Source organism: Miniopterus schreibersii (assembly GCF_964146895.1).
Source record: "Miniopterus schreibersii genome assembly, chromosome: 6".
In the NCBI taxonomy this organism is placed as follows: Eukaryota; Metazoa; Chordata; class Mammalia; order Chiroptera; family Miniopteridae; genus Miniopterus; species Miniopterus schreibersii.
The window spans coordinates 11,078,609-11,104,097 of record NC_138107.1 but is presented as its reverse complement, the minus strand read 5'-3'; the positions used below and the strand labels follow the sequence as shown (position 1 = coordinate 11,104,097).

At 55.9% G+C, this 25,489-nt stretch overlaps 2 protein-coding genes across 9 annotated transcripts in view; one reads left to right on the top strand and one right to left on the bottom strand.

The window, feature by feature from the left end:
• MOCS1 (molybdenum cofactor synthesis 1) overlaps positions 1-3,899 on the top strand; it is a 40,085-nt gene extending 36,186 nt beyond the window's left edge. For 2 of the 3 annotated variants that reach the window (XM_081141035.1, XM_081141034.1), the window contains one exon: positions 1,817-3,899. In XM_081141035.1, coding sequence (XP_080997161.1) covers positions 1,817-2,577 — 761 coding nt within the window. In that variant the 3' untranslated portion in view covers positions 2,578-3,899. The remainder of the gene's footprint in view (positions 1-1,816) is intronic. The other variant, XM_081141036.1, reaches the window with a different exon arrangement.
• DAAM2 (dishevelled associated activator of morphogenesis 2) overlaps positions 1-25,489 on the bottom strand; it is a 131,172-nt gene that overhangs the window by 22,102 nt on the left and 83,581 nt on the right. For 3 of the 6 annotated variants that reach the window (XM_081141029.1, XM_081141031.1, XM_081141030.1), the window contains exons 15-26: positions 21,588-21,695; positions 19,494-19,520; positions 18,373-18,479; positions 17,118-17,202; positions 15,317-15,423; positions 15,120-15,208; positions 10,815-10,983; positions 10,533-10,640; positions 9,568-9,628; positions 8,331-8,462; positions 7,134-7,304; positions 3,954-6,902 (exon numbers count right to left, since the gene is read on the bottom strand). In XM_081141029.1, coding sequence (XP_080997155.1) covers positions 6,681-6,902; positions 7,134-7,304; positions 8,331-8,462; positions 9,568-9,628; positions 10,533-10,640; positions 10,815-10,983; positions 15,120-15,208; positions 15,317-15,423; positions 17,118-17,202; positions 18,373-18,479; positions 19,494-19,520; positions 21,588-21,695 — 1,386 coding nt within the window. In that variant the 3' untranslated portion in view covers positions 3,954-6,680. Of the gene's footprint in view, positions 1-3,953; positions 6,903-7,133; positions 7,305-8,330; positions 8,463-9,567; positions 9,629-10,532; positions 10,641-10,814; positions 10,984-15,119; positions 15,209-15,316; positions 15,424-17,117; positions 17,203-18,372; positions 18,480-19,493; positions 19,521-21,587; positions 21,696-25,489 lie in introns of those variants that run through there. The other 3 variants (XR_013999076.1, XM_081141033.1, XM_081141032.1) reach the window with 3 other exon arrangements.

Genomic DNA, 25,489 nt, shown 5'->3' with positions numbered 1-25,489 from the left:
CCTTCAGGCCTTTACTGCTTCTGCTCTTGCCCATGCATGGCTCCCCCTCACCAAACACGCCATAGAAATAATCACTGTCTCACCAGAAAGGGGTGTCCTCCGTATTTAATGACCACTGAGTTGTCCCCTGAATACAGAGCTCCTGGTTAAGACAGGCCTCATCCTAGGCTCTAGAATGCCCTGGCCTGGGTGCAGTGGCAGGTGTCCCTTCCCCTGTCGGGTGGGCCCGCTCGCGCATGGGTGCACCTGGACCATTAGCACCCACTGGGCAATGTGTTGTTGCTTCTGTGCCGGGCAGAACTTGAGCAGGAAGCTGAGGATGCTACTCATCTGTCAGGGAGGGCACAGCCAGATCGCAGCTCCTAGTTCCCTAGCTCCCATGAAAGTGTGTGATGGGGACATCTCTCATTGCGTAGGACGCCTGAAACAAAAACACTTTTTTATAGAGCTGTACGTGGCTCCCGCCTGGAGAACAGGCCAACCACGAGGAGCCTCAGGGTGCTGTTACCCCTCTGGCACGATGCCCAGACTAGAGCAGGGCAGCCTCACCCCCTTGGCCACAGCCAGATCATGGCCCCTGAGTTGTACCACTAGGCAAGAGAAAGCAGTGAGGAAAAACTAGGGGAGGGACACTCTGCTGCAGAGGTTGGAGCAGAGTGAGCCCATGACTGGGAGGGGAGTAGTTGCTGTGAGGCAAAGAGAGCCCGGGGAGCACCCTTCCACCTCAGCCGTCCAAGAAGGAAAGGCCATTCCACAGTGGGCTCCACTGGGAAGACAACCCGATCATCTCGCCTCCCCACCTCCAGTATGATAGCCCTCTTGTTTGGCGTCGAGCCATGCCGACACACCTTGATGGCCAGGAGTGGGGGCGCCTCGATGCCCAGGAGTTGGGGGTACCTTGATGCCCCCTTAGAAGAAAGCTTGTGACTCTGACATGGACGAGTAGGGGGCCAGGGCATGATAGAAAGCTGGAAATGGGAGACCTGTTTGCTCCATGAGGTAGATGATCACTCTCCAGGACACAGAGTAACTAAACTACTCTGGTTTCTGAAAACCAAGAGTTGCCTAGAGGAGGGCCCCTCAGGCTTTCATTGCATCCGAATCAGTGGGGTCTTGTTAGGTCAGATGCGGATTCAGGAGGTCTGGGTGGGGTTCTGTGTCTCCAGCAGTTCTTAGTCTCCAGCTACCGCTGCTGGTCTGTGGACCACCCTTTGAGTGATAAGGTTCCCAAGGCCCTAGGGACCGCTGGGATCAGCCTGTCGTTTTGTGTGCGAGTCTGATGTGCTTGAGGAGGCTTAAAAGACATTAAGTAGATTAAACCTTTCCATTAGTAGCTGGTCTGCAAACGACATGATTACTGTTAACTTCATAGAGGAGGTAAAGATGAGAGTGCCCATAATTGGTAATTCAGGCTGAGACCTCGCTGCAGTTTTCTTCTGAGAAAATGGAGAGACATGGAGAGGTCATCTGATCCAGGCTTCATCTTCAGACCTTAGGTGTTTTTTAAGAGAAAACTTTGGCCACAAAGTTTGTGAGGAGGGAGCCCAGGATACCCCCCCACCTCTGCAGGACAGGCCGAAATGGAGGGCTGTTTGTCCAGTGTAACACTGGGTAAGGGCTGTACACGTGTATTCCAGGGGCCCTCCATCTGTGCATCTTCTGTTTTATCTCTTCCCCTCTGCTTTTTGTTCATTCCTCCTTCCCCAGTGTGGGCAAGAGCACTCGAAGTGGGGTCAGGGAAGGGTTAAGAGAAGAGGTGGGGAAACGAATGACCTTCTGGACTCAGTCTTTCTCCTCTCTCTTCCTTGCCTTCCAGAATCATTTCTGATGCTCCGAGATTCCCCACCAGCCATTCCAAGCATTTCCTCTTGGGAGCCACTCGGCATTCAGGGTCTGAGACACAGAGTGAGTTTCTCCAGCCAGGTGGCAACTTTGTGGAAAAGATGCCGGGTCCCCTGGACCCCTCCCCTCGCCCAGCAGTGGTTGGGATCGGACTCCCCTCAGAGACACTACAGTTCCCACCCAGACTCAGACACCAACCCAAAGTGCCTTAGCCCCGTGTCCCCGGCTCCTGCCACCCACTCAGGATCGCTGCCAACCTCGGACCAACTAAGCCACGTGGACACAGAGGGACGGGCAGCTATGGTGGATGTGGGCAGTAAGCCAGACACAGAGCGGGTGGCTGTGGCCTCCGCCACGGTTCTCCTGGGGCCTGTGGCCTTCGGACTCATCCAAGAGAACAGGCTAAAGAAGGGAGATGCCCTGGCGGTGGCCCAGCTGGCTGGAGTCCAGGCGGCCAAGCTGACCAGCCACCTGATTCCTCTGTGCCACCATGTGGCCCTGAGCCATGTCCAGGTGCAGCTGCAGCTGGACAGCACACGCCATGCCGTGGTGATCCAGGCGTCTTGCCGGGCTCGAGGCCCCACTGGGGTGGAGATGGAGGCCCTGACCTCTGCCGCGGTGGCTGCCCTCACCCTGTACGACATGTGCAAGGCGGTCAGCAGGGACATTGTGTTGGGGGACATCAAGCTCATCAGCAAGACGGGGGGCCAGCGGGGGGACTTCCATCGGACTTAGAGCTCCTGCCCCCTCTCACCCACGGCCCAGCCAGGTCAAGACACGGGATGCGATTTGGGCCGAAGGAAAGATGTCTAGTTCCTTAACCCCGACACTGTCTACCTTCGGCAGTAGGAACCCAGGTCAGCCCATCCCTTACTGCTAATGATCTATGACAGCCTGCGAGGCCTCCTTTATTCAGAGAGAAACCAGCAGGCCCTTAGCCTTCCTGGACACTAGGTCACAGGAGAGGGTCACACGAGCAATGCTAAGTAAGGGAAAAATCAACTATGTCACCTGCAGGCTATTTCAGATGACCGGTTTCAGAGTCCAGCTTCCACTTCTCACTTTGGGTTTTCTCTCCTGCTTCCCTGGGGAGAGGATAAGGGCTCACAAAGCAGAGGAACCCACTTTGGGGGAAAGCACAGCTTGCACTAAGAACACTAAGAATGTACAAGGACTTTTCTGCAGCTCCGCCCGCCTGAGTCTTGGAGCTGCAGCCCTGCCCTGCCCTGCCCCTGCCCCTGCCTTTCCGCCCTCCACCCTCAGAGAGAGCCTGGTCCCTTCAGACTTGCAGGCATTCGGTTTAACAACGTCACCGTCCTGCCTGCTCCCTGGCCTCCCCCTCCTCGAACAGGCGCACACATGGGCTGCACCCCCCGAGGACTCCTGACCAGCCACTCATGCCACACTGGCCCTGTGCACTGCTGTCCCACCCACCCCCCACCCCCCTATTCTGGAACATATCAGGGAAAAGAGAGTTGAAGATTGCCTTCACCCCTACAGCACACAAAATAAAGCCTCGATGCCAACTTTGGAGACACAGGAATGAGGACTGTGTCTCTGCACAGGGCACTAGCTGCTAAGATTTCATGCCCACCCCTCAACCCCAGCCCACAGCCACTCCCCCGGGGGCAGAGGAGCAGGAGGGACATGTCTTTCCTATGTCCCCATCTCCCCAGGGGAGAAGGTAGGAGGGCCTTGGAAATGCACCATCTACGGTAAGAGAGTCAGGTGGGGGGTCCGTAGATCAGGGGGTGCAGTAAGAAGTTACTGGGTTTCACACCCCCAAGCCCTGGACTTGCTGGCTGGGCTCGCTAATGTGGTTGGGCTTCCTTCGGTCTATCCTCAGGGGTACTCTGCCTGCCTCCCTCTGCCCTGCACTCAGGTGTGCTGGTGAATGTTGAACAACCAGCTCTCAGGAAGAGAGAAAGCCAAGTTCCTGGGAGCCGGTTTCACACTACAGTAGCAGGTGAACTGGTGTCAGGATTCCTGAAAGTGACAGTTGTGCTCTCCTTGCTGGTAGGAGCTGGCTCCCACACGGTGTCAGCTGTACCTGGCCCCCAGCATACCTCAAGGCCCTAACAGGAAGAAAGCACACGTTTCAAGACAGGCAGTGGGGATGGTATGGATTTAATATTTTTTAGTATTACAATATATTCTTATAAAAAAGGTGCGGGTAGAAAGGACACTGCCGATTTCGTACATTAGCCTCGTTTGTCCTCTGAGACAGCTGGTGAGAGCAGCCTTGGCAGGACAGTGTCCTTGGTAGAGGTCGGGGAGATGGCCACGGCTCCCAGTTGGTGGAAATAGGTCGGGGTTGGGGAAAGCCTGGACTAGCCCCTTCCTAGCCCCCTGGAGAATGTGTTCCTCCCACTGCCCTAGACACACCTTATTTCCATCACGGGATGGCATGGGTGCTGTTGCTAAGAAAGGGGACAGGTTGCATTAGGTTATTGGATTTGACATGGGACACAAAATTAGCGGGAGAAATTCACCCGAAGGTGGCAGGAAGGGCACTGGAAAAGACCAGGGAACAAACAGGCGTAAACATGTAGCGTATCAAGAACCAGCACAGCCATCTCCACGGGCACTAGCCCCTTCCTGCCAAGTCAGCCACGATGGTCCGTGGTCCAAGGCACTGTTAGAGATCTGGCTCCAGTGGTGTCTGCAAAGCCACTGGCCAGATCTTGAAAATAATAAATAGAAAAGGAAAAATCTTTGGGGGTGAGAAGCCAGAGCCCTGGAACAATGTGTCCTCTGTAAACAGTGAAGCCAAACTGCTTTTCTGCGGATCCCACGTGTCTAGATCAGCTTCCGTATCCCTTGTCTTCCGTGTGCACGTCCAGTCTCCATGCGGGTGGGCGCGCCAGGATTTGGACATGCCTGCCCCATAGCAGTGGAGCCCTCCCCTGTTCCCTTCCCCGGTGGGTTAGGCTGACCCCAGCTGGTTGGGGGGAGGAGTTCAGAGACCCCACCCACAACCCTCTCATCATCCCAACACCAGCATCCTGCAGTGGGGGTGAATGGGTAAAACAGCTCTCTGCAGCGCCTCTTCCTGGAAGCCTTCAGCTTGCCCTCACCTGGGCTCCAGGATGACCCCCTCACACATGTCCTGGCCAGATTTGCGTTTGCTCAGATCCCTCGCCCTCGAACCAACACACATGCTGGGCTCACCAACCTTGGTTCTTCCTGGAAGCTACTCTGGTCTCACCCTCAGGAATTTGATGCAGGGAGAAGACAGGCAGCTGAAGAGTGGGCCCAGCCCACCGGTGTCCACTGGCAATAACCCTGAGCCGGAGGAGTAGGTTGGAAGGTCAGAAACACGGAGGGAGGGGCAGGGGGACAGAAGGGTGAGGAGCCCCCGGATGGGGTTCAGGCTGGCAGGTGCGGAAGACAAGGTCAAGTCTAGGGGGAGAAAGTGCCCTGAAAACGAGAGTTTTGGTGGGACTGACCTCAACTCCCTTCTTAGAGGACAGGACATTTTGCTTAGATACACCCATCAACCCACCTGCTCAAGATGGACAGACTGGAAGGTGGGAGTGAGCAGGACCAGAATGAGCGCCTTGGCAGTCAGGTACCAATGAAGGGATGCGACCCCCCACAGCGTTCCCCCTTGGCTCTTTCAGGCAGTGCACTCCCCAGGGAAGTCGGCCTTCCCCCTCCCCCCCATCTCCCTAGCTTCCCTGCCTGCTCCGGCCCAAGTCTGAACGCCTCAGAGGAGAAGGCACCTCAGAGATGGCATCTAAATGCAGAGGGCAGCCCTGGCCCTTGGGACCCTCTCAGGGAAGGACAACCCAGGGCCAGCCTCAGCCAGACCAGACACATGGTTTGAGGTGGCCTCCTGCATACTAGACATGGGGGAGGTCACTGGGTCTGAGTAACATGAAGTGGTGGACTAGAAAGCTCAGGCGTGGGCTAGGCATTCAAGTGCTGCCCTCTGGTGAGGGGTGTCAGGAACTCCTGGCCAACATGGGAGGTCACTTATCTCAAGACCATGGCCAACAGAGGTGGGGGGAGAGTTTTGTTCCAGGGACCCTCTGCCCAAGGCACGAGGTATACTGGTGGGCGGGGTCTTGGTTGCAACCCTTCCCTTATCAGATGCATCAAGTGCCTGATAGTGAGCCATAGCCAGGGAGCCCAAAGGTACTTTCTCTGGGATTTGGGGTTAGTAGATAGGATGGAGGTGGCAGTGGGGAAGAAGGGGGAGACTTAAGACATGCAAGAGAGGCTTAAACGAGTTGTGGTGCAAGCAACACTGCTATTCTGTCCTGATGACTTGGTCCCTGGGCCACCCTTCCGGCTTCGTTTCCCCCGGAACACATCTGGCTGGAACACAGAACGCTTCTTGCCTTCCCATCAAGAGGCGAGTGGGCTCCCAGGTCAGTGTTCCACTAAGCCACCTCTTGAGGGATGGGAGCCTGGACTCTCTCACCCTGTCTCTCAGGGCGCCACCCCACAGACACTCCCCGCTGCACATGACATCTGGACCCAACGCAAGGACCTGTCCAGTCTGGATCTAGAAGTCTAGATCTGTGCCAGCATGTGGGTGCCATGCTGGAGGTGGGGAGCAGGGGCCCTTCAGCCGGGCCTGCCAGGGATGTCCAAGTGAGCCTCAGAGAGTGGCCCCTGGGGGCGGGGAGGCAGGAAGAGCGATGGGAGGAGGGGAGGAGGGGAGCCCCTTCAGGTAGGTGTGAGAGACGCCCGGCCCTGCCTCACAGCCCCACCCCGGGACCCAGCCCCGGGCTCTGCACTGAGCACCATGTGATTTAAGCATCCCGCCGCCTCCACTCAGCCCCTCCAGGCCGTCCCTGTCCCCTGGCCTGCTGCGGCCAGTCCCCCGGTCAATAATTTAGCCTGTTTATCGCCCTCTCCCGGGTGACCTCCGGGGCCTGGCTCCCCGACCGCTTGCGGCTGCGCTTGAGCTTGCACAAGTCCTTGTCAAAAACCTCCCCAGAGCGCAGGGCTGACACCAGGTCGTCGAACTCGCCTCCCTCCTCCAGGGCGCCGCCCGCGTGAACCTTCCGCTGCCGCTGCCACCGCTCCCGCTCCCGCTGCTCCTTCAGCTGCAGGGGCGAGGAGGGACGGGTGAGGCCAGGGCGGCCCCCCGAGTCTGACTTTCAACCCCCGAAGGGCTACCTCCCAGGCTGTGCGCCAGCCGGCCCCTCTCCCCGGGTGCCCGGTGCTGCCCACCGCACACGCGCTCTCCCCTTGGGGGCTGCCATCAGCCCCTGTCCTCCTCGCACACCCCCTGACCTGGCCCTCGGTGGCACCCCTTGGGCCTGCCCTCCGCTCACCATGGCTTCCATGCGCGCCCGCCGCTCCTCCTCCTCCTTCCGCCGCCTCATGGCCTCCAGGTCCTGCCTGGCCTCTGAGAAGGCCTGCAGGAAGGTGTCGAAGATGCCAAAGAATTCGTCCGGCTGCATCTTGCTGTCCTGCTCCCCAAAGTGCACCAGGGCCTGGGAGAACTGGAGGGGGGAGAAGGGGTTGGAGAGTCGCCCAGAGCACCACGGGCCCTGGCCACGTGGTTAGCTGGGTGCCTGCCGGAGCCGAGCCCAGTCAGGCTGGGGGACGGCATGGAGAAGGGGAGACCCCATTATCATCTGGGTGGGGACAAGGCTGAGGGAAGGGGTGGGACAGACACCCTGGGGACGTGGGTCCAGCTGGCTGATGAGGCTGCCAGGGCCCCTTCTGGGCCTGTTACGCTGTGAGTATGGGATCAGGAGCTACAGACCTTGGAAGGAACGGCCTGGTCAGAAATCAAGAGGACCTCAGAGGTCCTGGGCTGGTTATTTAACCCTCTGTGCCTCAGTTTTCTCATCTGTACAATGAGGAGGATACTAGAACCTACTGCAGCGTTGTGGGGTTAACGAGCTCAAGGCTGTAAAGTTCTAGCTATACTTATGTGTGCCGGGCATGTTCTTCAGTGAGAGCTACCGCCTCTAACCCACTAACGTCCCCTAAGGAAGACCCCACTACTCCAGGTGGCTCTGGACCGGCGTGGGCAGCTCCTGGGAGCAGTTAGCAATGCTGAGCCCCGGGCGGCATTCCCGACCTCCCGAAGGAGGGGTGCCTTTTACTATGACTCCCACAGATGGGGCCCAGGGGCGCGTTAGTGTGAGAAGCAGGCCCACAGCAACTGGGACGGAAGCTGGGCCCGTCGGGATTCTAACCCAGCTCTGCCCAGCAAGGCTGGGCAGCCGGGGGCAAGCCGCCAGCCCCTCTGGATCTCAGTGCCGTGTCTGTTGAAAGGGCTAATGACCTTTCAACACGCCCACAAAGTCGGCAATGAGACTGATGACGCCGGCGCCTGAAGAGTGGACTGGGACCTCTGCCTCACTCCTGCCTTCCTGTAGGAGGGAGTACACGGTCATTCCTCAGCTCTGTGGCTCTGGGTGGTCCCTCTGGGCCACCTGGCAGGAATGGTGAAGGAGTGTGGGAGGCGTGGGGGCGGGGTTCGGCTGAGGGTGAGATGCGGCCTGGGGCACCCTCACCTTGTCCCTGGCCTCGTTAAGCTGGTCCTCCAGCTCTGAGAAGCTAAAGCTGGAAACCGTGATGAAGTCACTCATGACTGGGACAAACTTGTCACTTGGCTCCCGCGCCTGGCGTTTCTGATATTCCAGCTCCTGAGGGTGGAGAGTGAGGCGCTGGTTAGACTGGTGCTGGGATCAGGGTCAGAATTTCGGGGCCACTGCACCACCCGCCCTTCCTGTCAGTCACAGGACACTAGCCTCCTTTGGAGGAGGGAACACCCGGTGTCAGTTTTAAGGTTGGCAGAGACTGTGAGAGTTATCACCCAGTCTACCCTGCCATCTCCCTCTCTAGATCCTTGCTACTCAAAGTGTAGCCTGCCACCAGCCGCGTCAGCATCACCTGAGAAATTTGGAGAAATACAGACTCCCAGGCCCCACCCAGACCTGTGGGATCAGAGTCTGCATTTTAGCAGGACCCTCGGGTGACCCGTGTGCACACTCAGGATTTCTCTCTCCTAGCTGATGCTGCTGGTCCAGGGACCACGCCTTGGGCAGCGCTTTATAAACTGCCATTGCCCTCTGCACCCCCCCCCCCCCCATGAAAGGTTCTTTCTCATATTTAACTTCGTGCTCTACGCTCACTCTCCTTACCTGCCTGACACCCCCACTCAGTGAAGACGGGTATGAGGGGGACAGGGTTGGGGACATCCCCATACCGAGCCAGCCTGGCCTAGGGCCAGAGACAGTATCGTCTGAGAAGCCATCGGACTAGGACTGGTGGTGACCAGAGACCTGGGTCTCCAGCAGAGTGCAGCCCCGGCTCCTCTACTGGCCCAGGGCGGAGGGAAGGCATAGGGCAGAGGCTCTGGAAATAGTGGTCCCCAGTGTCACACTGTGTGCTACCTGCCCCAGCCGGCTCCCAGAGGATGTGGGCCCCCTCCCCATCTACTGCAGTTAAAGTTAAGCATGTGTCTGATTTACGGTTCATTCCACTCCACTGACCAACAGATACGGTGGACAGTGACCTGGTTAGTCTCAGTGTCCCTCTTTGTGACACTAAATTTAAGCCCCAGATAATCCAATCATCCTTCCCTGAGGGCTGGCTCTGTGCTAGAGGCTGTGCCATTACTCTATCACCCCAGCCAGGAGCTTTGGGCCGGACATGCCTGGGACAGGGTCTGCTGCCTGGGGCCCACCACCTGACCCAGTGCCTGTCAGCAGCCCCTCAAACCCAGGCAGGTGGAGGTGATGTACTTACCACCTCGACTGCTCTGAGGCCCTTCCTGAGGTTGCCCACCTCTTTCTCCAGCTCCGCCAGGCTGTGGGGGGACACGAAGGGAGGGACAGGAGGTGAGGGTCGTCCAGGAGAGGACAGTGCAAAGCCCAGGGGACTGGGGGTCAGTGGACTTGTGCCCCAGCCCTGCATTGGCCACTAACACGTGGCCCATCACCGCCCCTCCCTGCTCTGTCTGTGTCTATAAAATAGCCGAGGTGAAACTTAAGCTCTACAGATCCTTTAAGATTAGAAGTGTCAGGCTGCATATTAGGTTCCTAACACACGGCCTCTGGCTTGGATTTGTTTTTTACCACCAGGCAATTCTTATAAGCACTTAACTTAAAAGTACTATACTTGCACGTAGTGGCACGGGTGCATGTTAGCCAGGTACCACTGCATTTCTGCTCCTACTGAAGAGGCTTCTCTCAGTCCCTGTGTGTTCAGGCCTGACTTCTTGCCTGGAGCAGATACTGCTGGTGCCCCACCCACATCTCCTTGGGCCACCCACTGTAGTGCACAGACCTGACTTCCAACTGTGAGCACTTTTTCTGGGAGCCAGAGAGTAATGCCTCACCCCCCCCCGAGCCCCACAGCCAGTGACTGACAGGAGATGGTGTGTGATGCCCCAGCTCCCTCACCCCTTGGGTAAGATAAGTAGAGTGTCCTGCACTGTCTCCCACACCTCCCTGGAGGGGCCAAGCTCCAGTTGCCCCCAGTGGAGCTGGCGGAATTACGCTTCCTTCACTGGCATTCGTCCCATCCCTGGCTCACTCCCCCACCCCCACTCTGTTTCCTGGGAGCATCTCTGAAATAAGGATTGGAGAGCAGAGTCTCTCTCCGTGTGGCAGGCCCTGACACACTGCCCATCCCTAGTAGCCCCGAGGAGGACATTTAGACAAGAACGCGTGTGAACACAGCGAGCAGGCGGCCTCGGGGGGATCCCTCACTTGACTTTGGCGGCTTCTGGAAGATGCTGCAGCTCCGAGGGCATGTTCAGGATGTCGGGGAAGTGCTTCTCCAGGATCATGATTAGGTAATGGAGCAGGGAGATGTTCCTGCGGATGAAAGTCAGGGCAGGGGAAGGGGGTGAGGGTCAGCAGGGACCTAGGCTGAGGTGTTAGAGGAAAGGGCCATGGGTTGGGTTGGGTTGGAAATGGAGGGCGGGAGAAGGGAGAAGGGGAGAGGCCACGTGGGGCGAGACAGAGGCTAAGGAAGCAGGCAGGTCCCACCTGTCAATGCTGGACTTGGTGTCGGCAATCTTGTTGAGGCTGGCCACCCGGAACCCGTAGGCGCCCCCACGCTGCCCTTTGTTCATGAAGTTACCGATGGCCAGGACGATCTCTAGCATCTGTTTCAGACGCCGGCTGCGGATCAGCTCCCGGGAGGCCAGGAGGATGGCTGGGAGAGGAGGACAGGTCAGATCCCTACACAGGCTGGGCCCGGGCAGCTAGCCCCTTGGACCCCAGGACGGTGCCACCACAGAGTCCAGAAAGGGGCTGCAAGTGTCTTCAACTCTCAGAGGGGCAGTGACTATGCCCACGCCTGAGCAGACCAATCTACTCTACACGCGCCCATCTCCAGGGTAGAGACAAACTCGCCAAAGGCCAATTTGCCAAATAACGTACTCTCAGAATGTGCCAACTCTTCCCAAGACTATACTCGAGAATATCTTTTGTGTATATTTAAAGATTATTAATATATTCTTTCTCTGAATATACATGGGTGGCTGCTCAACCACTGAGCATCACCGGCCAGGCTTGAATATCATTTTTTAAAATGTTGCAACCTTGCCCAGATGGCGTGGCTCAGCGGTTGAGCATCGACCCATGAACCAGGACATCAAGGGTCCATTCCCGGTCAGGGGACATGCTTGGGCTGCGGGCTCAATCCCCAGCAGGGGGCGTGCAGGAGGCAGCCGATCAATGACTCTCATCATTGATGTTTCTCTCTCTCTCCCTCTCCCTCTCCCTTCCTCTCTCTCTGAAATTAAATAAATAAATAAATAAACAAATATTGCAACCTTTAGGTATTTTAGCTATTTTCTCCCCATGTCTTAAGTAATTCATTTGCTAGAAATACAAATTAAGCTAACAGTGACAAAAACTTCAGTCCTGAAGTCTGACTGGATGCTCTGGCCCTTCCTCAGCTGTCAGGTATTGATGGCAGCTGTGCGGAGCTGGGAGGCGAGTCCCACACCGACATGCCGGCTACCAGTTGTGCAACGTGCCTTTTGATTATTAAATGTGGTGATAAGACCAGACTATCCTATGATCTTTGGCTTACGCCAACTGAGCATGCCTTAAGATGCTGCTATGAAGATAAAATGAGAACCATCTGCTAAATGTGTGCAGAAATCTTCAAGACAGTTACAAATAAGTAATTGTAAAACAAAAACAAAAAAAAGAGGGAGAGAGAAGCTGTAGAAGCGAGTAATGAATGGAAGGCTTGTCAGGAGCTTCTAAAGGTGGCCATGGGCATATTCTATGACTGTTACACTTGCTGGGCATTTGAGAGGTTTCTCAGTTTTTTTCCCCTTAAATTACAAACAGACTGGTTCAATAAACTATGGTATATTGATAAATGGAATAAAACGCAGCACTGAGAATGAATAATCCACTGCTACGTGTAACAACAGGGTGACGCACAGCCAGAATGCTCAGCAAAGGAGGTGATCGAGACAGATGGAACCTCTGGGGGGGGAGCAGCAGTCGGAGGGGGTAATATCGGGGGGGCATGAAAAAGGGGCTAGCACCCTCCCGTCTCTCGACCCAGTGTCAAATGCACAGGTGAGCTCACTTCGCCGTAATTTATCAAAGAGGGCTCGTGGTTTATGTACGTTTCCACGTGAGAGTTTCAATAAAAAGTTTCCTTTAAAATAAAGCCACTTATAAAAGTTTCCAGCAATGTTCGTTGGCTGGGATAGTTTTTCTTTGGTTGATACGCTATTTGAAATATTTGCGAAGGAATCCTCCTGAAAAGGCTGGAGCGTTGGCAAAACAGACGGCAAGGGGTCCAAGGAAATCTGGGGGAGCGGGGAAGCCCGTACGCGGGGCAGACGTTTCCGATACGTTCCTAAGAGTAACAGGCTCGCGAGCGTGTTCACAGGGCGCGCTCGCAGCTGAAACCATCCCCGTCCTGCCTCTTCAGGGGAGGCATTCAGAAGATCCAGTAAGTGTGGGCATTCAGATGAGTGCACTCATCATAGAGTCAAGAAAAGGTTGTGAAAATATTCATACAGGAATCGGTACATTTGTCAAATGTGGTGAATTGACTTCTGGCAAATTGAGCCAGAGGACCTTCTGGGGGATGGGGCGTGAGGGGGTGTCGATAGCTCGTCACCAGCTGGGACAGGCCACAGATCAGCTCGCCCCGGAGCATTTCCTCGAGAACTGAACTCCTGCACCATCCTTGCCTCCACCCTCATCACGCCTGCTGACCTGATTCTGAGCTACAACTTCAGCCTCCTCTGCCCAACTCTGGGACGGGGGAGACCTGGGGACCCTTCTAGAACAGCAGCCATGCTCCAGCAGAGCCATGACGCCCCCCCCCCCCGGCAGGCTGCCACTCAAAACACGTCTTGCTCTACTTAGCCTGATGCTGAAGCAGGCTCCGCTCGCAGCAGGCAGTGGCTGACCCTCGGAGGGGTCGCGAGTGGCCCGCAGAACAGGAAACCATCTGAGGGCACAGCCACCCGGTGGCTAAGCTACTCTAGTTCCACAGCTCCGAGTGGCTGTTGCTCACATTTGCTCCCCTGAACCACGATACCCAAGTAGTTGAGCACATGCCTCGGGCTGAACCCCTTCCCTGTGCCTCAGGCCCCAAGGGCGGTCAGGGGCAGGACAGAGAGAGCTGGGTGAAGGGAAGGATTCCCCCTTCGCCGGGGCAGGAGGTGCCACCAGACCTCAGACCTGAGAGTCTCCGCTGACCTCTTTCCCTGTCCCTCACATCACAGATCCTCCTTCCTCTACAATCACAGGCAGCCTGCAGTTCCCGTGTGTGTGTGTGTATGTGTGTGTGTATGAGTCAGGATCCAGGTCACAGAAGATGTCTGTCCTAGCTCTGTCATGCAGTTCAGAGAACTCTAGAAAGGGCCCTTTTTTGGACAGGCCATCCCAAGACCTGCCAGCTGGCCCCGGTGTCCAGCAGAGGGGGCCCATGCTCTGCCCCCAGCCTGTCCCCCTCCACATCCTGGACTCAGGCTCCCTTGTTCCACTCCGCTGACCGTCCTCACCGCCTCACCTGCATTCCCCTCCTGTCTGCATGGCGACCTGCCATAATGACCACCTGCTCTCCCCCACTCCCTGCCCCCGTCCTCTGCCCTCCTCTGGGGAGGACACCAGGATGAGAGCGAAGGGACGGACTTTGAAGAACAACATTGTGTTCTAATTTTGACTCCACCTTGCACCAGTCACATGGCCTCAGGCAACACATCCCCATCTTAGGGGTGAGTGAACAGGTGCACCCACAGGTCTGTTGTGAGGACCAAGGGACTGCGCCCATGTGGAGTATTTCACACAGTGCGTGGCACATGGTTCTCATTTAATAACAACGTGCTCTGAAAAAGGCCTGTCTGTGTAGGATGGGGTTCTCCCACCCAGAAAATCAGATGCCTCCAGAGATTACCTTGCCAGAGTCCTACTTTCTGAGTACCTCACTCTTAAAACAATGTGCCCAGTGGCCTTCTATGAGCTGAGAACCTCTCCAGCAGGATAAAGGTTGATGAGATCAAACCATGCCAGGAGCTGTCCTAGGTGCTTGCTATCACAGGGTTCCCCGTTATCTGCAGGGGATACTCTCCAAAACCCCCAGCGGATGCCTGAAACCAAGAAGAGCACCGAGCCCTGTGCATACCGATTTTTCCTATACATACATATCTACGAAAAAGTTTAATTTATAAGTTAGGCACAGTAAGAGAGTAACAATAACTAGTGATGAATTAGGACAGTTACAGCAATATACTGCAATGAAAGTTATGTGAACATGGTGTCTCTCCTCTCTCTCGTAACTGATCCAATAACGGAGAGGTTATTAAGGGACTGATGAGGGGGAGCATTGCAGCATGGACATGCAGGACAAAGGGATGGGTCACGTCCCAGGTGCGATGGGCCAGGATGGCCCGAGACTTCCTCACGTTACTCAGAACGGCACACGATTTAAAACTTATAAATTGTATATTTCTGCAAACTTCCAGTTCATACTTTTGGACCATGGCTGACCGCGGGTAACTGAAGTCATGGAAAGCGAAACCTCGAAAAAGGGGGCACTACTGTGTCACTGTTTTTCCAGCATCTCTGCCCCAGGCTAGGGCAGATGTCATAGATCCTCTGCCCCAGAGTCTGCACGCTGAGGCACAGGAAGTGTGTCCACGCTTGGCACATGTGCTAACAAACAAGTGCATATATCTACAAGCTCACAGCTTTAAATTTTGTCCTTGATTCTGGTTTTGCGGGGGGACGGGGGGTGGGTTTCCTCTGTCCCTGTTCGTGGACTCCCTCCCCGGCCTCCCCAGGCCTCCTCCACTCCCGCAGTCCTACCTTCCACTTTGGGCTTGGCCTCGGCCAGCCGCTCCTGGAATTTCTTCTTGAAGAAGAGGGCCTGCAGCCGCTGCTGGTAGTGGTCAATCCTGCGGACAGGGCAAGCTGTGTCACCGTCAGGGGGAGGCCCCTCCAGCCCCGCCCGGGAGCCAGCTCCGGCCCCTCCTCAGCCCGCCCCCCCCCACCCCGCTGCCCACCTGCTCATCTCATAGAGGAAGCGGTCTGCTCGGGCCATCCGCTCGATCTCGTGCTTGTGCTCCTCGAGGAGGTCAATGTCACTCTTCTCCGGGATGAACTTGAGGAGCTGCAAAGAGCAGGCGAAGGTCAGACGGGGAACTGGTGGGAAGCAGATGCGGCGGCACAGCGCTCAGACGCCGGTACACTGAGAGCGTTCAATGGGGGGGGGGGGGGCCCTTAAGAAACCGAGGCATCCTCTGAGATGGCTTGTGTTTTATCTGCCCGAAAGGGACAGCAGTGAACCCAATCCTAGACTTCTTTCTTTCCTTTTTTTACTATTTAAAATTAAGAAATAACTTACATACAGTAAAATAATAATTATTATTATTTTAATCCTCACCTGAGGATATGCTCATTGATTTTTAGAGAGAGGTGAAGGGGGGAGAAAGAGAGAGAGAGAGATGTGAGAGAAAACACTGATTAGTTGCCTTCCAACTGGGATTTGAACCCACAACCTTTTGGTGCCCAGAATGATGCTCCAACCAAATGAGCCACACCGGCCAGGGCCAAAGTAATTATCCTTAAATATACAGGTCAGTGGCTTTCTTCTTTTTAAACTCTTATTGAGGTTTTATGTATGTAAAATAAAACACATCCATTTTAAATGCGCAGTTCAACGAGTTTTTACAAAACTACCCACCACCAGGGAGACAAGATCTGGAAGATGTCCATCCCGCCCAGAAGTTCCCTCGTGTCCCTTCCATCAGCCTGCCCGCCCCTCCCTCCAATACAGCCTCTCGACTGAGTTCCGTCACCTAGAGTTGACCTGCCTGTCCCTGAACTTCTCATAAATGGCTCGAGGTGTGCGTTCCCTGCAGGGTCTGCCCCCTTTCACGGAGACTCGGCGGCGGGGGAGCACCGGCAGGTGTTTCTGCTCCCTGCCGCGCAGCCGTGTCCTGCACCGGCACAGCCTGTGTCTGCTCTCCCGGGGACAGGCCTCGGGTTCACAGCCGGGGGCCGGGGACACGCCTAGGGGTGGACCCGCTGCGCGCTGGGTGGGTGTACCTGTGGCCCTAGTGTGCGCTGCCGAGTCATTTTCCAAAATGACTGCACCCAACGAGAATTCCCACTGCGTCGCCTCCCAGCCAGCCCTTGGGACTGTCAGTCTCTCTAATCTCAGCTATTCTGGTGAGTGCGGGGCATTGCCTCACACGCCGCACCTACCGTCTCTCTCTGATGAACGATGGTATTGAACCAGTTAGAAATTCTCCTTCATGAAGCACGTGTTCAAGTTTTTGGCTCATTTTTAAGAGCAGTTGTTCATCATTTTCTCACTGATTTGTGGAGTTCTTTACTCTGAATATGAGATCTCTGCCGGGTATACATAGAGCAAACATCTTCTAAGGTTTGGCTTGTCTTTTCACTCTAGTGATAGTGCTTTTTTGATGAACAGAGTTCATGATTTTAATGAAGTCCAACTAATGGTGGTTTTGTTTGGTGTTTTCTAGGTTTCTCTTGAAGCATAGAGCAAACTGAGGTAGAAGCAACTTGGGGAAGATATGACTATGGGTCCGGGACTTTGCCTTGAGACCCACGGGCTCATGCCTCACACCAGCTTTCGGGGCTTCAATCCCCTGGAACAGATGCAGCCTTTCCTGGCCTCCCCTCAGAAAGGTTTGCCCAGGGGAGTTTCTAGAAACCTCTTCCCACACTCCTCCAGCCTCCGGCCTGGTTTCTCCTTGACTACTTGGCCTCTCTGGGGGCCGTTGGGAAGGGGTACGCTGCCCCCTGGCTTCAGCCCCCCTCCCTCGAGGGGCTCACCTGCTCCAGCATATCCTTGGCGAGGTCCTCCTGCTCGTCCATCTTCAGGATGGCCTGCCGGATCTCCTCGTTAGAAAGCTTCAACCTAAGGCAAGAGCCCCGCCCTGAGCAGCCCGGCCTGGGCCTCTGCGTGGGACAGACCGCAGCTTCTCTCTCCCCCTCATGTGAGCTCGGTGGTGAGTCCCCCTCCCTCCCCAGCTCCTCAGCTCTCCTGCAAAGCGTCCTCAGACTAAACTAGGGTTCACTCCATAAACAAAAATGGTCTCTAAGCGAAGCTCTAGACAAATTCTAGTCTCTGGTCTGGTGCCTGGGTCGCCGTCAGAGCTGATAGGAGCATTTGGGGGTAGAGGGGCCATCTTCAGGGTAGCCTGAGACATGAGCAGGTTTCTGACCTTCCTCTTCTTCATGCCTAAAATATCTGCAGCATCTCCCTGGGAGGACGGGGGGAGGCGCAGGCCTTCAAGGGGCCGCTTCCTGCTTCCTTCGTTCTCAGCAGACAGACCAGCTCTCAGCCAGTGACGGCGCCTCGGCTCCCACACAGCTGCCCCCATCGCTCTCATCCAGCTTGCTGCCTGGGGAGGCGGGGAGCAGTCCCGCCCCGCCCCGACACACACAAGCACACACACACCCCTTCCCTAGCCCCTCCAGATGCTCAGCCAGCGGGAGCCCTGGGGGTGCAGACCCCCACCACCATCAAGGGGGAGAAACAGAGGCCTGGGGCCTTGTGGGAGGAAAGGGGGTGGGTGTCCCAGGGGTGGCACTAAGAATAGTCTGGGAGGCGGTGCCCTCTGACCCTAGCCCAGGGGGGAGGCCCGCACAGAAGCTGTGCTGTTAGCGAGATACTGCCCGGCTTGTTCTCAGCCGTGGGAAATGCTTGGGGGCTGAGATCATGCTGCTCTGTGGCCTAAGCCTCGTGGGGCCCTCCATGGGCTTAGAGCAGTTCCCCCACTAGACGCTGACCAAGCTGGTCAGGGCCTCGAGATCGGGGCAGCTTCCTGTCTGCAGAGCCCCCACTGCTGCTCCCCACGGGCTCCCAGGGAGGGTTCCAGATCACTGCCCCCTCCTCTTTCCCAGGGGGCAGCGGAGAGGGCGAGGCCAGAGACTACTGTCACCCCAGTCATCACCCCAGTCCTCGGCCACCTAGCTCCCCCAGGCATTCAAGCCACCCATCTTCCTCCACTAGCCCCACCTCAGTCCTCAGCTTCCGGGCCATCCCCTCCCACCAGGCGCCAGCGCGGGCAGGGCCAGCACGTACTTGGAGAGAAGAATGATGCAGTTCTGTGCCCTCCGGCCGTCAATGACTGACAGCTCTTTGACCTTGCGGGAGGCCAGGTAGATGTCCTCAGTGGAGCCCAACTCTTTCTGCAACCAACAAGCCAATCAGAAAGGTTGAGGTGTGTGTTTCCCCCAATCTTCTATTTGCCCCCCACCCCCCAGGAGCTACCCCCCTACCAACCAGGCCATGCTCCTGGTGTGAGAGTAGGAAAGGGAAAGAAAACGGCAGGAGAGAGAGAGGGTGGTGGTCAACTACTGACCCTAATAGGAGGCATCTGGGAATTTACCATGGGCTAGAATGAGTTGGGGGGCAATGAGGAACCCCTTTTTTAGAGACTGCCTTCTCTGTGCAAACTAGAGAGGAGCAGTTCCAATGGGGGGGAGTCATTGATCCCTATGGCTTCAGGCCATGTGATAGGATTCACACATCCCTGGAAAATCAACCCACAGCCCCACCCAGACAGCCTCCCCAAAGTTATAAGAAGCTGGTTCTAAGTCCCCAGAAGGCCACAGTTCCCGGGGCCCTGGAGACTTCAGGCTCAGCCCAATATCCCCTGGGAAGAGGGCATCCACATGTTCAGAGGTGGGGAAACTGAGGCAGAATTCCCTGTAGAATCTCTCCTCTGAGGTTCTAGCAGGCATATTCCTAAGAAACCAGATCCCTCTGCCTTCTCTGGGGCCCCTGGTGAGCAGACAGGAGGCCAGCTCCCACTCGGGGAGCTCCCTGCATGTCCGTGCTCCATGCTGCACAACTGCAGGGGCCGCCACTCACATCGCTGCCCCCGTGAGCTGCGCCTGGCCTGCTCACTCTCACAGGACGGCCAGGCGCTGGGCCCTTCCCTTGGGTAAGACAAGAGCCCAGAAGCCTCCTCCTTACTCCGGCACGCTTTCCCCTCCACTGCGGCAGGGTCCGTTAGCACTACCCCCTCACCTACACTTTGGCTTTGTCTGTGGGGCCCCTCCTCCGTGCCGTCCTGTATGGATGGGTGATAAGGTAAAAGGTAGAATGGACGGGCCTGCTCATTTGGGGGCCCGGTACAGGGCAGCAGCCCAAAGTAGTGGTTAAAAGTTGGAGCGTCCAGAGCCCCGTGAGCGACTCACCTGTTGGGAGGTATTAGTTATCAGCTCCTAGGCAGGCAGCAGCCACAGTCAACAGAGAATTAAACATGCACAACGTTAGCCAAGAGGTACAGGGACCCAGGGACAGGAAAAGAGACACGGGAACCTCTCATCTTCTACTCTGCTCCATCCCATCGAGACCCCCTGGCTGGAGAAGCATGTACAGGAGCAGCTTCTAGCAGGCATGCACCCACAAGCCAAACAGAGGAGGACAAGCGGCATCTCCTACAGGCCCCGGGTGCGGTGGACCACCCAGCACTCCCCAGCGGGGGCAGACCCTGCCCGAGCTCCCCACCCCAAGCTTCCCTCTCCTCTGCTGGGATTTCTCCACCCATGAGTTAAACTTTCTAAATAGGGGAGGAAACACACCGAACCCGAGCTGGACCATGTGGAAGATGCTTCCTTGAGACAGAGGGAAGCAGGTGTCCCTGAATTTTGCTCCGTGTCCCTTGCCCCTCGCCTGCTTTTGAATCTCTAAGGGGGCCTGGGGAGGTGGAGCTTGCCCCTGGTTCTCCCTTCCTGACCCTGATGGAGCTGAAATCACTAAGTCAGGACTTATGTGGGACAGGGAGGGAAGACCCAGAGGACATAGGACCTCCCCCGCCCACAACCATCCAGGTCCCAACACAGCAAGAGGAGGCGACCAGGGCAACATGGCTCAGATCCATCCGGCTCTGCTGCTGTGAACTCAACCCCAAGTCTAGGCGCCCACGGAATGACAGGGTGCTGCAGAGTGCGCTCAGAGCAGTGAGGGGGCACAGAACAGGGGGCTTTCTGTCTTAACTCTTCACTCACCAGATGGGGAGGCCCCAGACCCAGCCTGCCCTCGACTCTACAGCCCCTCTTTCCCTACTGGCCCCAGCCCAGCCCGCCTCAGGGCCCCAGAGACTGGTGGGCCAGACCAGAACCCTGGCCCTGAGGAGATGCTCAGACTAGATAGAGGTCTGCGATTGGCCACACCCGATAGTCCCCTTGCAACGCTCCCTCCATCCGGGGCCCTCGGAGCACTGATGCGCAGGAGCACCAAGCGCTCAGGATGCCCTCCAGCCACTGCTGGTGGCCATGCAGCCTGACATGGTCTAGGGTTGAAAATGCTGCCTGCAATCAGATGCCTCGAGGGCCCACATTTCAATTACACAAAGAACCATCTGGTTTTCTAGAAACCCAAAGCAAGGCTGGAGCCCTGCCCCACCTCAGCCCTTTGGCTAGTCCCTTAGGAGCAGTGACACCTGCCTCAGCCCCCATTGTCCTCAGGAAGGGTCAGCCTCAGGCCTGGACTTGGCAGAAAAAGTGGGGAGCCCAGTCACCACATGCAGCTGCTGCACAGTGCCCAGGAGGGCACAGACCCTACTCATTGGCACATGGGGACGTGCTCAGGGCTGGAACCCCGAGCTCAGCAGAGAAAACGCAGAAGAAAGTAGCACAACCCCAAGTGGAAGCAGCCCCTCAGAGGCCAGAGAGAAAGCAAACAACTCAAGGCCTCTGACCAGTGATGCCAAAGGGGGCTTGGGGGGCAGCCCCCAGATGTGCCAGCTGCATGCAGATTCCTGGGCCCAGTTCAGTTCCTGACTCACTTTTGTTTGAGGATAAGGTACCAGAATCTGCATTTTTGGCAATCCCACAGGTACTCGGCATAGTTTGAGATCCCTGACTTGGGAGCGCCCTGTGTTCTGCCACTGACCCCGCTGCCCCTACTGCCACTCACTCGTCAGCCATCTGTACCCAGCATCTGTAGAGCAAAGCCTGGGGCCTCTGCCAGCCTGCCCAGGCCCGGTCTAGCCTCAGCCCCCTAACATGACCATGAAACATTGGTATCCTCTGCTACTTGACTCTTGGGGGTGTTGAGAGTTGAGAGCACAGTGGAGAAAGTGGTTTGGAAAATTAAAATGCCTTTTAGATATAGCCCCTAACTCCTGCAGCCAAAGAAAAAGCAGAGTCACCAGGGCCAGGCCCCTGGACTCCACCTCCAGTGTTCCAGGGTGAGAGACAGAGGGGCTGAGGACTGGGTTTAAGGGGCAAATGTGAAGTCAAGACTAAAGGTCAAGATCCAAGGGGCTGGAGGAGGCAGGGTCTTACCTGGTGCCTCTGATAGGCCGAAAACATCTTCTCAAAGTCCTGTAGGTCCAGAATCCGAAATATCTGCATGTCATCAATCTCATTCCATACGGTGCCAGGGACACGTTCCTAAGATTCAGGGCGGGAAGAAGGCCCATGGTTGACTCACTTCCTTCACCGCGGAGATGTCCAGTGCCCCCCTACCCTCCTGCCCCCCAGGGGCACACTTCATGAGAGCCAGGCTTTCTGGCCATCAGAAGGGGTCGATTCCTCCCCTCAAACCCCCGCCCCTCAACACTCTGCTCCAGGGTAGAGGCCAGAGACCACCTCTTCCTCCTGTCCACGCGGGGCCACGTGGAAGCGTTACAGAGATCAGTGGGTGCGCCAGAGTGGGGGATGGGCGGGTACGCAACTCCTCGCAGAAAGGCGAAGCAGACCAGCTCTGGGGGCACCCCGTGAGGGTGGGCTGGCCGGGGCCGGGGCCGGGGAGGAAGAGTGCCCTCACGTATCTGGGATGATATTTCCTGTATCCCAGATGGTCATTTGCTCTCCCAGGGGGCTTCCTCCCACTTTCCCAGATCCCCAGAAAGTGGACAAGAGCCAAAGGCTGGGACATCATGCCCCCTCCAGTGACTGCGGAGGCCAGCAAGGCTCTGCCACAGTTTCCCGTTGGTCAGACCCAGGGAGGATGTCTGTCCCTTATGACCGGGATGGGCTCAGGAGTTTCCAAGGTCTCTCAACTTGGGCACTGCCCCACCTCTGTGTAGGACCCTTTCGTTGAATCCCCACCCAGGGGTCCAAGGAGAAGCTGTCAGCCTCTGCGGAGGAGCTGTCACCACACCAGGAACACTCCAGTGGTCCTGCAGCACCCTGATAGTGGCTTAGAGGACAGCGACCAGAGGTCCTCCCCGAGGCTCCACCTGGGAATCCGCGGCTCATCTAGAACTTTGCCGTCTTTTCAGGTAGAATCCCTACCCCCACCCCCCCACACACACAGCCCCCTGGCTGCAGGGCAGCTGGGGAACCTTCCTAATCTGCCCCCTCCTCCCTGCACCTCCCCCTCAGCAAGGCTTGGAGAGAGAAACATACCTTTCACTCACTTTTATTTTCTTAAACTCTGGAAAAGGGGAGGCTAGGCCAGAGCAGGGGGGTGGGGACATTCCTGTGGCCTTCCTAAGGCCAGGGACCCTCTCGTGGAATGCCGGGCTGGGAAGCTTGGAGCGGCAAGGGATACAGGCAACTGGCCAAACCCAACACAGACACATTCTTCTCATGGCAGAAACAACCACTGTGTGTGTGTGTGGGGGGGGGGGGGTACCCAGGAGCACGAGTGGGGTAGGGGAAGGGGCCTGGGGAGAGCAGCCAGGCTCCTGGAGCGGGGTCCGTAGAAGGCAGAGAGGAGATGGTCAGGAATCAGATTGGGGGAGGCAGGGGAGACAGACTTCTAGTTTAGTTCCCACCTAAATCTAGGCCTGGGGTGGAGGTGGGCGCACTGGGAAGGCTCAGCGAGGTGAAGCTTCCCAGTGCTCCTTCCTCCTGGGGAGGCCAGGGCGAGAAGGAAAGGGCTGGAATGAGAGAGTGGATGTTGAACACTAGGAAGAAACAACAGACCGAGCACCCAGTCTCCCCCGCGCATCTTCCCAAACACTCTCCCCTGCCCATATTCCCCAGAACTCCTGGTGGAGGTGCAGCCGAGCCTGGAGCCAGACACAGGTACGTCCGTTCCGGTGTCCTCCGCATCCTAAATCTCGCCAAGTCATCCCGATGCGCCCACCGTCATAATTCTCAAATTTAATTTTTACACCACTCTGGCCAAGACCTCATCACCTCTGGTCTAGATTCTGGGCGTTTCTGCCCCTCTAGAGACACTTTGTGTATGCTGGGGAAATCTTTCTCTAAACACATTTCAGCGTTTCCCTCGTGGAGCACTGGGGGTCAGTGAGACCAGGCTTGCTCTCCCTCCCTGCCTCGTCACCCTATGGGACTGTTGGCAGATGGAGGGGGACTGTTCTCTTATGTCACATGACGGAAACTGAGTCTCAACGATGCCTACTTACTAAGCTAGAGTGTCAATTAAGTGAGATGACATAAAGCACATATGGTAGTGCCACCAACAATAACCAATATTATTATTATTAAGACGTCCTATGTGTCGGTCACTGTGACAAGTATATGTATTAAAACAACCTTTGATATAAATGCATAATTACCCCCGTCTTACAGATCAAGAACCTGAAGCCCAAATAATTAAATAAGCTCCAGTCACACAAATAAATGCTTGGGGCTGTGATAATAGATTCACAAATATTGACGCCCCTCCTCCACTGTCTGCAGCTCCCATGAATGACCCCAGTGCCTATTCCATCAACTCTGTACTTTCCCACCTAGGAATGCGACTCTGGCCTGTGCTGGGTCCGCGAGGAATTCATGTAGACTGTATCAGTGCTGGACGCCAGAGAAAATCCTAAGCACAAAGCTCTATATGATCAAAATGTTACAAAAATATTAGTTGCCTTGTCTGCCTTCTTTAATTTCTAAGGTGCCTAATCAACTTTTCACGGTATTTTAAAATCATAAATTATAAATTGTAAGTACAGGAGACAAAAATTATATCTTCTTTTTACCACAATTTAAGAACATATTATTTCTGATCATGAACAATGCACGTCTCCAGACAGCCTCCGGCCTCTGGTTCCGTGTGCCCGTGGCCCTCCTGGTCTGCCCCGTGACCACGGAGAGCACCCGCAGGGCACAGCTGTGCCATGCAGCTGCCACCAACTTCAACAGCGTTGCTTCAGAACGCTGCTAACAAGCAGCTCTAAAATTTTAATAACTCAGATCGAAGATGTTGTCAGAGGCCCAGGAGACTATGAATGGGCAGTATTCATGCGTCCCCTTCCCTACATCATAAAACCAGAGGTAGAAGGAATCTGAGATCATCTCCCTGACAAGCAAACCGAGGTGTCGACAAAATGAGCAATGTCACAGGTCACACAGCTAGAGCCAAACCTGGTTTGGTTCGAGGCTAGAACATCTCCTGCAGTCCATCCCCAAGATCTACAAGTGTTTCTTTGAACACACTCCCTAGATCCAAAGCTCTTACAGGGCAACTTTAGTATTATCGCTCTTTAGTGTTATCCATCACAGCCCCCAGCAAAATGCTTTCCCTGGAGCAGGCGTGAGACTGACTGGCTCGCTGGTCCACCAGCAGGAGAAGGCATCTAACAAAGAGCTGACCACCTACGTAGCAATCCCACGTCGCTTCCCCCTTGAATCTCTATTCGGGCTCATTTAAGTTCACATAGAATGGTACAGTTACGAATTTGCCCAGAGAGTCCACCGGCCCATGCAGCAAGGTCAGAGGGCACCCACTGCTCCCAGCGCCGGGCATGTCTGTTGTTGAAGTATGCCTGAGTCAGGCCAACTGAACTCAATTGCCTTATATGTATTTATCTCAGGGACAAAGTCACTGGTCCTCTTAATAGGACACAGTGCAGAACCAGAGGCAGGGCTTGACCCAGGCTGGAGCTGACTTTCATTTACTCGGGTCTAACGTGACCCAGGGCATCTCTGCTCTAAGCTCATGCAAGTCCAACAGAGGAATCAACTGCACACCTGGGCCTGGGATGGGGGATTAGTGGGTAATATTCATGATGGCCTCTCATTGCTGAGCCATCTAGAAAAGTAGCACCTTTCTCCTGAATGGCATCAAACTCTTCCCTGCAAGGGTGTCATAGCCCCTGCCGTGGCCTCATTTCAGTCCTCTGTCCACATCGCCCTGATCTTTACAATCTCTAGACCTTGGCCCAAGGTCTTTGCCCAGATCTTCCACCCTTTTCCTCAGACTGACCCTGTCCTTACAGTCCCAGCCCAGCCCTTGTCTTTCTAGGAAGCACCCCTGCTTGGCTCATGCTCTGGTATCT